The sequence below is a fragment of the Salmo salar genome, chromosome ssa01, assembly GCF_905237065.1.
Source record: "Salmo salar chromosome ssa01, Ssal_v3.1, whole genome shotgun sequence".
NCBI classification, from domain to species: domain Eukaryota; kingdom Metazoa; phylum Chordata; class Actinopteri; order Salmoniformes; family Salmonidae; genus Salmo; species Salmo salar.
This window is the reverse complement of record NC_059442.1, coordinates 54,185,909-54,201,036: the sequence shown is the minus strand read 5'-3', so window position 1 is coordinate 54,201,036 and position 15,128 is coordinate 54,185,909. Positions and strand designations below refer to the sequence as shown.

Below are 15,128 nucleotides of genomic sequence, written 5' to 3'. Positions count from 1 at the left end.
TGATTTATTAAAGGTAAACCCTTAAGAGAAACACTTTTATGTAAGGGTGTTGCATAGAGGCCCTCAAACATTTCCTCAAGTAAGGGCATAATTTAAGGGTTTTATAGCCATGTTTTATTCAACCGGGCCCTTAATTTAAGGGAGAAATTTGCCTTAAAATGTTTTGTGCAACTGACTTAAAGTTAAGGAAACTTTTGTGGGAAAAGATGATGGAAAAATAACCTAAGATGTTTTATGATGTTGCACAATGTTCCCTTACCTAAGGGAATTGCTTAAGGGCGTTGCATTGAGCCCCTCAAATATTTCCTTAGTCGAGGGCATACTTAAGGGGTTTTACGGTAGTTTGAAGGCATGTATGGCAGAAAGAGTATCTGGTTTCCATGGAGACGGCCTGATTGGACTAAACTTCTCTCAGATAGATTTGCTTTCATTTTGTTAGATAGCAAAATAGAACTTCTACAATCAAGACAGGATAACCAAATTGATTCAGACAATAATAAACCACGTTTCTTGTATTTACTTTTTTCTCAACTTGTTTATATTACTTTCTAGTACCTCAAGCAAGCTTACAGAGTAACTATAGCGAAATGGCCAGCTACAGTAGCTTTGTATCCATGGATTGTGCTCCTTCCATTGTTTAGCTAAGTAGGTAGCCGGTTGATGTTTTGCTTTTGTAACCAGAGCAGATGAAAGCAACATTCACCTCAACAAATGCTGTTAACCAGTGGTGGGGGATGACCAGGGATGTTCTCTGTTTAGTGAGTCCTCCAGATCAGAGGCAGTAGGGATGACCAGGGATGTTCTCTGTTTAGTGAGTCTTCCAGATCAGAGGCAGTAGGGATGACCAGGGATGTTCTCTGTTTAGTGAGTCCTCCAGATCAGAGGCAGTAGGGATGACCAGGGATGTTCTCTGTTTAGTGAGTCCTCCAGATCAGAGGCAGTAGGGATGACCAGGGATGTTCTCTGTTTAGTGAGTCCTCCAGATCAGAGGCAGTAGGGATGACCAGGGATGTTCTCTGTTTAGTGAGTCCGTCAGATCAGAGGCAGTAGGGATGACCAGGGATGTTCTCTGTTTAGTGAGTCTTCCAGATCAGAGGCAGTAGGGATGACCAGGGATGTTCTCTGTTTAGTGAGTCCGTCAGATCAGAGGCAGTAGGGATGACCAGGGATGTTCTCTGGATAAGTGTGAATTGGACCATTTTCCTGTCCTGCTAACCATTCAAAACGTAAGGAGTACTTTTGGTGTCAGGGAAACATGTATGTAGTAAAAACTACATTATTTTCTTTAGGAATGTGGTGAAGTAAAAGTAAAAGTTGTCAAAAAAATAAATGAAGTAAAGTACAGATAGACTAAAAAGCTACTTAAGTATTACTTTAAAGTATTTTTGACTTAAGTACTTTACACCACTGCTGTTTACATTGATATCCATACTGAATTAAGCAGTTAAGGGACCTCATGGGCACCCTTAACTTTTCACTTATTTTAAGGGGGAAATTCACCTTAAAATGTTTTGTGCAACGGACTTAAAGTTAGGGAAACTTTAAGGAAAAGATAACGGGGATATTAACTTAAGGTGTTTTATGCAACCGGGCCCAGAGCCTCATATGGAAGTATGCAGAGGTCAGAGCAGAGGAACCAATGCTAAGCTGCTGGTTCTATGGGAAAATACAGACAGTGCTGCTAGAGTCACAAAGGTTGTCTCTGTTCATCCATTATAAAATGTCAAACCAATGGTTATCAGAGAAGATACACTTAGACGATCAAACATCGCTGAACAACCACAAACTAGAAGACTTTTAGTCGTGTTTGTCCTCACCACACTCCCAAAGCTCTGTGGAGACTCCAGCTGGCCCTGACAGAGGTACGCTCGGCACAGGAATTGATTGGCTGGGGGTTTCACTTCAAAGTACATCATTAGGCAGTCTCGGCTGATATCTGCACATCCCAGCTAAAAACACAAAACAGACCCTGAAATATGCTGTTTTCAAACAGTATTCTACTTTTAATCTGTAATTCAACAAGTTGACAGAAATCGGAGTTCGATGTTGATTTATTTCCTTCTTTGTATACATGTGTTTTCCCATTAAACAAAGTTCACTTTGCAATGGTAGCCAGTGTTTCACGGGCAAAAGCTCTACTCAACAGGCTGACTGCGGTCTGAATCCAGAACAGGGTTTATTAAATATACAGTGCATTCAGAAAGTATTCAGACCCCTTTCCACATTTTGTTACGTTACAGCTTTATTCTAAAATGGATTAAATTGTTTACACACAATACCCCATAATGACAACCATCTCTGCAGCACTCCATCAATCAGGCCTTCATGGTAGAGTGGCCAGACAGAAGCCACTCCTCAGTAAAAGGCACATGACAGTCTGTTTGGAGTTTTCCAAAAGGCACCTAAAGGACTCTCAGACAATGAGAAACAAGATTCTCTGGTCTTATGAAGCCAAGATTGAACTCTTTGGTCTGAATGCCAAGCGTCACATCTGGAAGAAACCTGGCACCATCCCTACGGTGAAGCATGGTGGTGGTAGCATCATGCTGTGGGGATGTTTTTCAGTGGCAGGGACTGGAAGACTACTCCGGATAGAGGGAAAGATGAATGGAGCAAAGATCCTTGATGAAAACCTGCTCCAGAGCGCTCAGGACCTCAGACTGGGACGAAGGTACACCTTCGAACAGGACAACGACCCTAAGCACACAGCCAAGACAATGCAGGGGTGGCTTCGGGACAAGTCTCTGAATGTCCTTGAGAGGCCCAGCCAGAGACCTGACCAGAACCCGATCGAACATCTCTGGAGAGACCTGAAAATGGCTGTGCAGCGACGCTCCCAATCCAACCTGTCAGAGCTTAAGAGGATCTGCAGAGAATAATGGGAGAAACTCCCCAAATACAGGTGTGCCAAGCTCATACCCAAGAAGACTTGATGCTGTAATAGCTGTTAAATGTGCTTCTATAAAGTACTGAGTAAAGGGTCTGAATACTTATGTAAATGTCATCGTTTTTTTTTAACATTTTTATAAATTAGCAAAAAATTCAAAAAAACATTTTGCTTTGTCATTATGGGGTATTGTTTGTAATATTGAAGAGGACAAAAAACGCTTTATGTCACGTCCTGACAATAGTAAGCTGTTATTTTCTATGGTAGAGTAGGTCAGGGCGTGACAGTATATTTTTCTAGTTTAGTTTTTCTATGTTGTTATGTTCTAGTTTTGTATTTCTATGTTGGGTTGTTCTAGTTTTGTATTTCTATGTTGGGCTGTGTTTGGGATGATCTCCAATTAGAAATGAGGTCATCGTTGTCTCTAATTGGAGGTCATATTTAAGTTGGTGTTTGTCCCACCTGGGTTTGTGGGAGATAATTTTGAGTAGTGTATGTTTCACCTCTGCATCACAGTTTGTTGTTTTTTGTCATTCAGTTTATTTATGTATTGCATAGTTTCACAGTATAAATAAAATGTGGAACGACACACATGCTGCACTTTGGTCCGCTCCTCCTTTCGACATCCGTGTCAGTTTAATCCATTTTAGAATAAGGCTGTATTGTAACAAAATGTGGAAAAAGTCAAGGGGTCTGAATACTTTCCGAAGGCACTGTAAATATTCAGTTTGGTGTATTCAACAATTCTTATGGCACGTGTTTCTCTGGGCAAAAGCATACAATCATGATGAGTCTTTGTTGAGATTTCCCGTACGTCTTCTTAAAGGGTTCATATGAATAATGCTTAATCTTGTGAAGCATGTAGGCTTCATGCCTAAGATTTGCCCCATGTGAGCTCATATTGCTGTTGGCAAGAATTAAGCATTATTCAACCATTCTTTATGGCCCATGGATCTCTGAGCAAAAGACAAATGTGATTCTTATTCACGCTGACTTCTTCTGTGCTATCCAACCTGACCCATATATGAACAACATACATCTCAGCTCATCTTAACCACAATATATTTGTCATTAGCCTGAATCTCTAATTGCTGTAAACAAGGATGGCTCATTAGGAATTAAACAGTATTTTGATGTGTTAACTTTTTATTTACAAAACAACTTAGGCTATTCCCTTCTGCATCATATAACACTCTAATGGCTGTTGTTGAGATTATGTAAGAGAGGAATGGGGCTTGGTAGAAGCTAAAGGCACATTAAGATCTGCCAGGCAGGATTAGTTTACAGGCTAGGATGAAAATATACAGATTAAGACAAGAGGATTGTAATATCCCATAACGATTTGCATACATGTGGAAGAATTAGAAACAATGGGACTAGCAATGCGAGCAGAAATGATTGGAAGTGAATGTTAGCAGTACAGAAAGTTCACCATCGAAGTGGAAAATAAACACAATTGTAGTGAATTTCAGTCAATTACTTAGCAAACTGTGATTCTCTTCATTTAAACGTTTTTCAAATTATGTACAGCCACTTCATTACTCAGTCCCTCGGGAGATTCATGAAATGGGTTTCCATGGCTGAGCAGCCGCACACAAGCCTAAGATCACCATGCGCAATGCCAAGCTAGAGTGTAAAGATCGCCGCCATTGGACTCTGGAGCAGTGGAAACAGGTTCTCTGGAGTGATGACTCACGATTCACCATCTGGCAGTCTAACGGACTAATCTGGGTTTGGTGGATGCTAGGAGAACGCTAACTGCCTCAATGCATAGTACCAACTGTAACGTTTTGGTGGAGGAATAATGGTCTGGGGCAGTTTATGGTTTGAGCTAGGCCCTTTAGTTCCAGTGAAGGGAAATCTTAAAACTACAGCATACAATGAAATTCTAGACGATTCTGTGCTTCCAACTTTGCGGCAACAGTTTGGGGAAGGCCCTTTCCTGTTTCAGAATGACAATGCCCCCGTGCACAAAGCGAGGTCCATACATAAATGGTTTGTCGGGATCGGTGTGGAAGAACTTGACTGGCCTGCACAGAGCCCTGACCTCAATCCCATCTAACACCTTGGGGTGAATTGGAACGCCGACTGCGAGCCAGGCCTAATCGCCGAACATCAGTCCCCGACCTCACTAATGCTTGTGGCTGAATAGAAGAAAGCCCCTGCAGCAATGTTACAATATCTAGTGGAAAGCCTTCCCAGAAGAGTGGTGACTATTATAGCAACAAGGGTGGGACCTACTCCATATTAATGCACATGACTTTGTAATGATATGTACGACGAGCAGGTGTTCAAATACTTCTGGTCACGTAGTGTATTTCTCACCTGAGTTACCTACTCAGTCAGTGTAAAAACACAGTCAGATCATATCAAATCTGATGTTTTGAACAGTTCAATGTCCTATTTCAGGTATACCAGGGCTATACACAGTAAGTGCAGTATTCAGAGATGTGACATCTGCGAGTCTCCCTTTGACATCAATGAATGATTCACTTGAAAGTCTGAGTTACGCTCAAAGTGAAGTCTGAATACTGCCCTAAATAATATGGACATGGTTATTTCTGGACCAACAATACACTCCTGTGAACCAAATGAATTGGCTAGTAGAGTAGCCTAAATGTAGGGTAGAGAGTAGAGGGATATTGTTATCCATGTTCGGCACCAACTATATTAGGATGAAACAGTCAGAGGTCACCAAGCGCAACATAGCTTCAGCGTGTAAATCAGCTATAAAGATGTGTCGGCATCGAGTATTTGTCTCTGGCCCCCTCCCAGTTAGGGGGAGTGATGAGCTCTACAGCAGAGTCTCACAACTCAATCGCTGGTTGAAAACCGTTTTCTGCCCTTCCCAAAAGATAGAATTTGTAGATAATTGGTCCTCTTTCTGAGACTCACACAAGCCTGGCGTACTGAGGAGTGACGGACTCCATCCTAGCTGGAGGGGTGCTCTCATCTTATCTACGAACATAGACAGAGCTCTAACTCCCCTAGCTCCACAATGAGATATGCCGCAGGCCAGGCAGCAGGCTGTTAGCCAGCCTGCCAGCTTAGTGGAGTCTGCCACTAGCACAGTCAGTGTAGTCAGCTCAGCTATCCCCATTGAGACCGTGTCTGTGCCTTGATCTAGGTTGGGCAAAACTAAACATGGCGGTGTTCGCCTTAGCAATCTCACTGGAATAAAGACCTCCTCCATTCCTGTCATTATTGAAAGAGATTGTGATATCTCACATCCCAAAATAGGGCTACTTAATGTTAGATCCCTCACTTCCAAGGCAGTTAACTAATTAACTAATCACTGATCATAATCTTGATGTGATTGGCCTGACTGAAACATGGCTTAAGCCTGATGAATTTACTGTGTTAAATGAGGCCTCACCTCCTGGTTACACTAGTGAGCATATCCGCCGCACATTCCCGCAAAGGCGGAGGTGTTACTAACATTCACGATAGCAAATTTCGATTTACAATTTTCGTCTTTTGATCTTTTAGTCATGAAATCTATGCAGCCTACTCAATCACTTTTTATAGCTACTGTTTACAGGCCTCCTGGGCCATATACAGCATTCCTCACTGAGTTGCCTGAATTCCTATTGGACCTTGTAGTCATGGCAGATAATATAAAAATGTTTGGTGACTTTAATATTCACATGGAAAAGCCCACAGACCCACTCCAAAAGGCTTTTGGAGCCATCATCGACTCAGTGGGTTTTGTTCAACATGTCTCCAGACCTACTCACTGCCACAGTCATACTCTGGACCTAGTTTTGTCCCGTGGAATAAATGTTGTGGATCTTAATGTTTTTCCTCATAATCCTGGACTATCGGACCACCATTTTATTACGTTTGCAATCGCAACAAATAATCTGCTCAGACCCCAACCAAGGATCATCAAAAGCCGTGGTATAAATTCTCAGACATCCTAAAGATTCCTAGATGCCCTTCCAGACTCCCTCCACCTACCCAAGGACATCAGAGTACAAAAATCAGTTAACCACCTGAGGAACTCAATTTAACCTTGCGTAATACCTTAGATGCAGTCGCACCCCTAAAAACAAAAAGTCATAAGAAACTAGCTCCCTGGTATACAGAAAATACCTGAAGCAAGCTTAGAGAAAATTGGAACTCAAATGGCGCTACACCAAACTGGAAGTCTTCCGACTAGCTTGGAAAGACAGTACCGTGCAGTATCGAAGAGCCCTCACTGCTGGTCAATCATCCTATTTTTCCAACTTAATTGAGGAAAATAAGAACAATCCCAAATGTATTTTTGATTCTGTCGCAAAGTTACCTAAAAAACAGCATTCCCCAAGAGAGGATGGCTTTCACTTCAGCAGTGATAAATTCATGAAGTTCTTTGAGGAAAAGGTCATGATCATTAGAAAGCAAATTACGGACTCCTCTTTAAATCTGCATATTCCTCCAAAGCTCAGTTGTCCTGAGTCTGCACAACACTGCCAGGACCTAGGATCAAGGGAGACACTCAACTTTTTTCATTCTATATCTCTTGACACATTGATGAAAATAATCATGGCCTCTAAACCTTCAAGCTGCATACTGGACCCTATTCCAACTAAACTACTGAAAGAGCTGCTTCCTGTGCTTGTCCCTCCTATGTTGAACATTATAAGTGTCTCTCTATCCACCGAATGTGTACCAAACTCACTAAAAGTGGCAGTAATAAAGCCTCTCTTGAAAAAGCCAAACCTTGACCCAGAAAATATAAAAAACTCATCGGCCTATATCGAATCTCCCATTCCTTTAAAAAGAAAAGCTGTTGCACTGCAACTAACTGCTTTCCTGAAGACAACTGCCTTCCTGAAGACAAACAATGTATACGAAACGCTTCAGTCTGGTTTTAGACCCCATCATAGCATTGAGACTGCACTTGTGAAAGTGGTAAATTACCTTTTAATAGCGTCAGTCTCTGCATCTGTCCTCGTGCTCCTAGACCTTAGTGCTGCTTTTGATACCATCGATCACCACATTCTTTTGGAGAGATTGGAAACCCAAATTGGTCTACACGGACAAGTTCTGGCCTGGTTGAGATCTTATCTGTCGGAAAGATATCAGTTTGCCTCTGTAGGTGGTTTGTCCTCTGACAAATGTGTTCCTCAAGGCTCCGTTTTAGGACCGCTATTGTTTTCACTATATATTTTACCTCTTGGTGATGTCATCCGGAAACATAATGTTAACTTTCACTGCTATACGGACGACACACAGCTGTACATTTTGATGAAACATGGTGAAGCCCCAAAATTGCCCTCCCTGGAAGCCTGTGTTTCAGACATAAGGAAGTGGATGGAAGCAAATGTTCTACTTTTAAACTCGGACAAAACAGAGATGCTAGTTCTAGGTCCCAAGAAACAAAGAGGTCTTCTGTTGAATCTGACAATCATCTTATTGGTTGTACAGTCGTCTCAAATAAAACTGTGAAGGACCTCGGCGTTACTCTGGACCCTGATCTCTCTTTTGACAAACATATCAACACTGTTTCAAGGACAGATTTTTTTCCATCTACGTAACATTGCAAAAATCAGAAACTTTCTGTCCAAAAAATATGCAGAAAAATGTATCCATGCTTTTGTCACTTCTAGGTTAGACATTTTTACATTTACATTATAGTCATTTAGCAGACGCTCTTATCCAGAGCGACTTACAGTAGTGAATGCATTCAGTTCATACAACTCAGTCCGGCTTTTAACTTACTCTTGAAAGTTGTAATAGTAGAATGCACAAATTGGGAAGTGCATCATCAGTTTTTTCTCATCATGTCAGTCATTGCATACCTTTCCCCAATCCTGGAAGGGGGGCCTGAGTGAAAAAGTTTGGGAACACTTGACCCATTGTACAACATCAGGTCTTACCAACACAAGCCCCAGGATCTCTTTACACCATGATCACTCACTTTTCAAAACAAATGCCAGATGCACACAGAGGACATGTCTCAACTTTTCATTGAGAGGATTTTAGCATCTCAATTTTGTCTTTTCTTTAATGAAATTCCTGTACGGTTAAAATGTGTTTTGTACAGGAATCCTTATAGAATCCATTATGTTATTTTTCTTCTCATGTTTTCTTAATATAGTGTTATCCTGTTAGGTTGGCTCTGCATTCATAAACAAAATGTCATTGTTTGCTGTATATGTCATTGTTGAGTATTCAATCTTGTTCAAAGTAAATAGCCTACTTCCTGACCTTAAATAGAAACATTTTATAGAGAAGCCTAGACTTAACTATATCCTTTTAATACCAACAACCATGACATGACTGTGCTAAGCACAGAAAGAAAAGTTAGACGCATAGAATGTGGGATTAGGGACATGATTGCAGTGGCGACCCGTCATTCAGGGCAGCTGAGGCTAAACCCCACCTGTTCCGAGACACCTGTTTAGCAAAAAATATATATACAGTACCACTCAAAAGTTTGGACACATCTTATCATTCAAGGGTTTTTCTTTATTTTTTACTATTTTCTACAATGTAGAATAATAGTGAAGACATCTAAACTATGAAATAACACATATGGAATCATGTTGTAACCCAAAAAGTGTTAAACAAATCAAAATATATATATATTTTAGATTCTTCAAAGGAGCCACCCTTTGCCTTGATGACAGCTTTGCACACTCTTGGCATTCTCTCAACCAGCTTCATGAGGAATGCTTTGCTAACGCATATGCTGAGCACTTGTTGTCTACTTTTCCTTCACTCCGCGGTCCAACTCATCCAAAACCATCTCAATTGGGTTGAGTTCGGGTGATTGGGGAGGCCAGGTCATCTGATGCAGCACTCCATCACTCTCCTTAAGGGTTAAATAACCCTTAAACAGCCTGGAAGTGTGTTTTGGGTCATTGTACTGTTGAAAAACAAGTGATAGTCCCACTAAGCACAAACCAGATTGGATGGCGTATCGCTGAAGAATGCTGTGGTAGCCATGCTGTTGTCCTTAAGCCATTTTACCACAACTTTGGAAGTATGCTTGGGGTCATTGTCCATTTGGAAGACCCATTTGCGACCAAGCTTTAACTTCCTGACTGATGTCTTGAGATGTTGCTTCAATATATCCACATCATTTTCCTGCCTCATGATGCCATCTATTTTGTGATGTGCACCAGTCCCTTCTGCAGCAAAGCACCCACACAACATGATGCTGCCACCCCCGTGCTTCACGGTTGGGATTGTGTTCTTCGGCTTGCAAGCAGTTTTATTTTTGTTTCATCAGACCAGAGGACATTTCTCCAAAAAATACGATATTTGTCCCCATGTGCAGTTGCAAACCGTAGTCTGGCTTTTTTATGGCGGTTTCGGAGCAGTGGCTTCTTCCTTGCTGAGTGGCCTTTCAGGTTATGTCGATATAGGACTCATTTTACTGTGAATATAGATACTTTTGTACTTGTTTCCTCCAGCATCTTCACCAGGTCCTTTGCTGTTGTTCTTGGATTGATTTGCACTTTTTGCACAAAAGTACTTTCATCTCTAGGAGACAGAACGCGTCTCCTTCCTGAGCGGTATGACGGCTGCGTGGTCCCATGGTGTTTATACTTGCGTACTATTGTTTGTACAGATGAACGTGGTACCTTCAGGCGTTTGGAAATTGCCCCCAAGGATGAACCAGACTTGTTCTGAGGTCTTGGCTAATTTCTTTTGATTTTCCCATGATGTCAAGCAAAGAGGCACTGAGTTTGAAGGTAGGCCTTGAAATATACTGCTAAAAAAAAATAAAGGGAACACTTAAACAACACATCCTAGATCTGAATGAAAGAAATAATCTTATTAAATACTTTTTTCTTTACATAGTTGAATGTGCTGACAACAAAATCACACAAAAATTATCAATGGAAATCCAATTTATCAACCCATGGAGATCTGGATTTGGAGTCACACTCAAAATTAAAGTGGAAAACCACACTACAGGCTGATCCAACTTTGATGTAATGTCCTTAAAACAAGTCAAAATGAGTCTCAGTAGTGTGTGTGGCCTCCACGTGCCTGTATGACCTCCCTACAACGCCTGGGCATGCTCCTGATGAGGTGGCAGATGGTCTCCAGAGGGATCTCCTCCCAGACCTGGACTAAAGCATCCGCCAACTCCTGGACAGTCTGTGGTGCAATGTGGCGTTGGTGGATGGAGCGAGACATGATGTCCCAGATGTGCTCAATTGGATTCAGGTCTGGGGAACGGGCTGGCCAGTCCATAGCATCAATGCCTTCCTCTTGCAGGAACTGCTGACACACTCCAGCCACATGAGGTCTAGCATTGTCTTGCATTAGGAGGAACCCAGGGCCAACCGCACCAGCATATGGTCTCACAAGGGGTCTGAGGATCTCATCACGGTACCTAATGGCAGTCAGGCTACCTTTGGCGAGCACATGGAGGGCTGTGCGGCCCCCCAAAGAAATGCCATCCCACACCATGACTGACCCACCGCCAAACCGGTCATGCTGGAGGATGTTGCAGGCAGCAGAACGTTCTCCACGGCGTCTCCAGACTCTGTCACGTCTGTCACGTGCTCAGTGTGAACCTGCTTTCATCTGTGAAGAGCCAGTGGCGAATTTGCCAATCTTGGTGTTCTCTGGCAAATGCCAAACGTCCTGCACGGTGTTGGGCTGTAAGCACAACCCCCACCTGTTGACGTCGGGCCCTCATACCACCCTCATGGAGTCTGTTTCTGACCGTTTGAGCAGACACATGCACATTTGTGGCCTGCTGGAGGTCATTTTGCAGGGCTCTGGCAGTGCTTCTCCTGCTCCTCCTTGCACAAAGGTTGAGGTAGCGGTCCTGCTGCTGGGTTGTTGCCCTCCTACGGCCTCCTCCACGTCTCCTGATGTACTGGCCTGTTTCCTGGTAGCGCCTCCATGCTCTGGACACTACGCTGACAGACACAGCAAACCTTCTTGCCACAGCTCGCATTGATGTGCCATCCTGGATGAGCTGCACTACCTGAGCCACTTGTGTGGGTTGTAGACTCCGTCTCATGCTACCACTAGAGTGAAAGCACCGCCAGCATTCAAAAGTGACCAAAACATCAGCCAGGAAGCATAGGAACTGAGAAGTGGTCTGTGGTCCCCACCTGCAGAACCACTCCTTTATTGGGGGTGTCTTGCTAATTGCCTATAATTTCCACCTGTTGTCTATTCCATTTGCACAACAGCATGTGAAATTTATTGTCAATCAGTGTTGCTTCCTAAGTGGGCAGTTTGATTTCACAGAAGTGTGATTGACTTGGAGTTACATTGTGTTGTTTAAGTGTTCCCTTTATTTTTTTGAGCAGTGTACATCCACAGGTACACCTCCAATTGACTCAAATGATGTCAATTAGCCTCTCAGAAGCCTCTTTAGCCATAACATCATTTTCTGGAATTTTCCCAGCTGTTTAAAGGCTCAGTCAACTTAGTGCACATTAACCTCTGACCCTCTGAAATTGTGATCCATGAATTATAAGTGAAATAATCTGTCTGTAAACAATTGTTGGAAAAATTACTTGTCATGCACAAAGTAGATGTCCTAACCGACTTGCCAAAATTATAGTTTGTTAACAAGAAATTTGTCGAGTGGTTGAAAAATGAGTTTTATTGACTCCAACCTAAGTGTATGTAAACTTTCGACTCCAACTGTATCTACCGTAGCTTTGATTTGACTGTTCATGTCAACATCATACTTTCAAAATCTTAGCAAGCTAGACAAGCAGTCATCATGAATCAAGTTGACAATCTACTGGCAAATCTTTTTCAATCCTTGTCATCTGAAGAGAAATTATAGATAAAACGTATCAGTGCTCATTGGACAAACATTCTACAAGTTGGAAATCGCAAATTCAACAATAAGTGGTTTGGAAGGAATCAGTGGCTAACTGCAAGCGTTGAAAAGCAATCACTTGCCTGCTATTCAGTGGAGAGTGTGTGTGTGGTCCAGGTCTGGGTTTTAAGGGTCCCTTTTCCAAGCTTAAAAGAATAAACATTCACATGCAACACCATGGGCATGAAAAGGTTGAATACATTGGCCATTCTGTTAATCCAGCATGATTTCTGCAGCGTTCAAAACAACTGGAAACTCGGAACTGGGAAATCTCAAACTTCAGTGAGTTCAAGACAACTGGGAACTCAGGAAAAAAACGAGCTCCGATTGGGAAAATGCATTTTGAACGGTCATCCAAATCAGAATTCCAAGTCGGGAACTCTGGCCTCTTTCTAGAGCTCTGACCTGAAGATCACTGACGCCATGATTCGAGAGTTCGATTTCCAGAGTTCCCAGTTTTCTTGAAAGCACCATAAATCCAGAGAACGCCAGACTTTGATGACCAACTTTTCCCACAAGGACTGTCGCACCACCTTCCTGTTCAAGTGAGCACAGCACAACAAGGTGAGTCCAAAAAAAATTTGTATGCTACTACATAAATGATGTAATATGCCAGGGAGATATGTATACTGTAGCTAAGAAAGCAATACTAAGTGTATGTTGCGTAGTTAGCTGTTAGTAGCCCATGTGCCACACCCTAATAATTTGGTCCCTTACCCCTCATAGCTTAACATACTGTTCTGACTTGGTGTACATGTAGCCTATAGCCTGTTTTAGAGAAATGTCATAATTTAATATTGTAAGAGCTTTCATTGTCTGCTTATAGGCCCCTTTATTTATCCTACGGTTTTGACTTGGTGTACAGGGAGAATACTGTAAGAATGGCCCATGTTCTGAATTTTGTCGCTGTACATATCATTAGCTCGTTCATTCATGTCTTAATTGAAATTACGGATTGCCTCTTATCCGCTCATCATTCCCTTATGCCATAGTTTGTACATCTCAATTGTTTAAGCAAGTCAGCCATATCAACTGAACTGTTTCCGAACAGTTTCGCTGCCAGACAAGGCACCGCTGATAGCCAGGTGTAGCGGTGGTATGGATTCACTCCCTGGTGCTGAAAAGAAATCTGAGGTTGGGACAGCTTTATGTAGGACCTATTAGTTTGTGGGCAACGTTTGGCACCATTATAGTGCAATTCATGTATTGTTTAGTGTTGTCTAGTGGCTTTGCTGACATGCATCTAAAAGTAATTTGGGGGGAGTTTGCCCCAACAAGACTAAAATCACCACTGCATGATTGTAGCAAACACTAGCTAACTACCTATGGTAACAATGCAACATTGTAACAACAATGTAACAACATTGTAACACTGTAGCTAATAGAATTGTTTGCAACATTATAGCACATCATAGGCCTACCTGTAGGGCTTGTTCTGCGCACATAACGTACAACTCCGGGCAGATGCATCGCGTATCTGACGCTGTCTCTTCAGGTGTCCCCTCTCTGATCATGTCATAGGCTGCATTCAGCGCATCAGTGTCTAAAGACAAAACCACATGATATGAAACGTGTTCAACAATATTGTCAGTCAACTATTTAGCTAGCTAAGAAACTAGCTAGTAGTGTGTTACCTTTTTGTTGGCGTGCCTTGGTCAAATACTGGCGAATGTGAAGATCCATGATGCTCAGTCTTGACAGGTGGTTGCTATGTTAACTTAGCCGAGCCTGGCTAGCTTTAGCAAATAACTAGCTTGCTAGCTAACATAACGTTAATTAACTTGGTAAGTAATTTATATGTCACTACTACTTTAATAGATACTACTAGCTAAATACTTAGCCTTACTGACAAGTTTTTGCGTCGCACCACTACTAAGCTTGCTGCTTGTTGTGGTTAGAAAATTGGGAGCGTATCTTAGCAACAACTAACGGCGGAAGCGACTCTCAGTGAGCCGGTTCATTTGGCTCCATTCATTTAATAAAGAGGGTCATTTGGCTCCCAAATCGCTCTTCGTTCAGTAGCGCTTAAAAATGTAGGCTACCTAAAACCATGTAAAAATAGCTAATGTCTAATGTAAGCCTACAAATTGTACTGCCATCATGTCAGATTGTGACCTGTGAGTTCAAATAAAGTTTTACCTCAACAAATAATTATATGGGCTGCAAAAAAAAAATGTGAACGCACTACAAAATTACGTGTGGACCAGAAAAAGTCTCTCCCCGAGTCGCTAGTGCCATCAGAAAGTAATCAGACCCCTTGACTTTTTGCACATTTTGTTATGTTACAGCCTTATTGTAAAATGGATTAAATAGATGTAAAAAAAAAAAAAAAAAAATCCTCAGCAACCTACACACAATAACCCGTAATGACAAAGCGAAAAAAAGGTTTTTTTTTTTTAATTCTTTGCAAAATTACAAAACATTCAAACACATACCTATTGACAT

The 15,128-nt window shown here is 41.9% G+C and overlaps 1 protein-coding gene across 5 annotated transcripts in view; it reads right to left on the bottom strand.

Annotated features, from left to right (window-relative positions):
• cfap46 (cilia and flagella associated protein 46) overlaps positions 1 to 14,791 on the bottom strand; it is a 95,012-nt gene extending 80,221 nt beyond the window's left edge. For 2 of the 5 annotated variants that reach the window (XM_014200152.2, XM_014200148.2), the window contains exons 1-3: positions 14,318 to 14,791; positions 14,105 to 14,226; positions 1,818 to 1,949 (exon numbers count right to left, since the gene is read on the bottom strand). In XM_014200152.2, the coding sequence (XP_014055627.2) occupies positions 1,818 to 1,949; positions 14,105 to 14,226; positions 14,318 to 14,366 (303 nt within the window). In that variant the 5' untranslated portion in view covers positions 14,367 to 14,791. The remainder of the gene's footprint in view (positions 1 to 1,817; positions 1,950 to 14,104; positions 14,227 to 14,317) is intronic. The other 3 variants (XM_014200140.2, XM_014200162.2, XM_014200142.2) reach the window with 3 other exon arrangements.
• Positions 14,792 to 15,128: the final 337 nt, after the last annotated feature.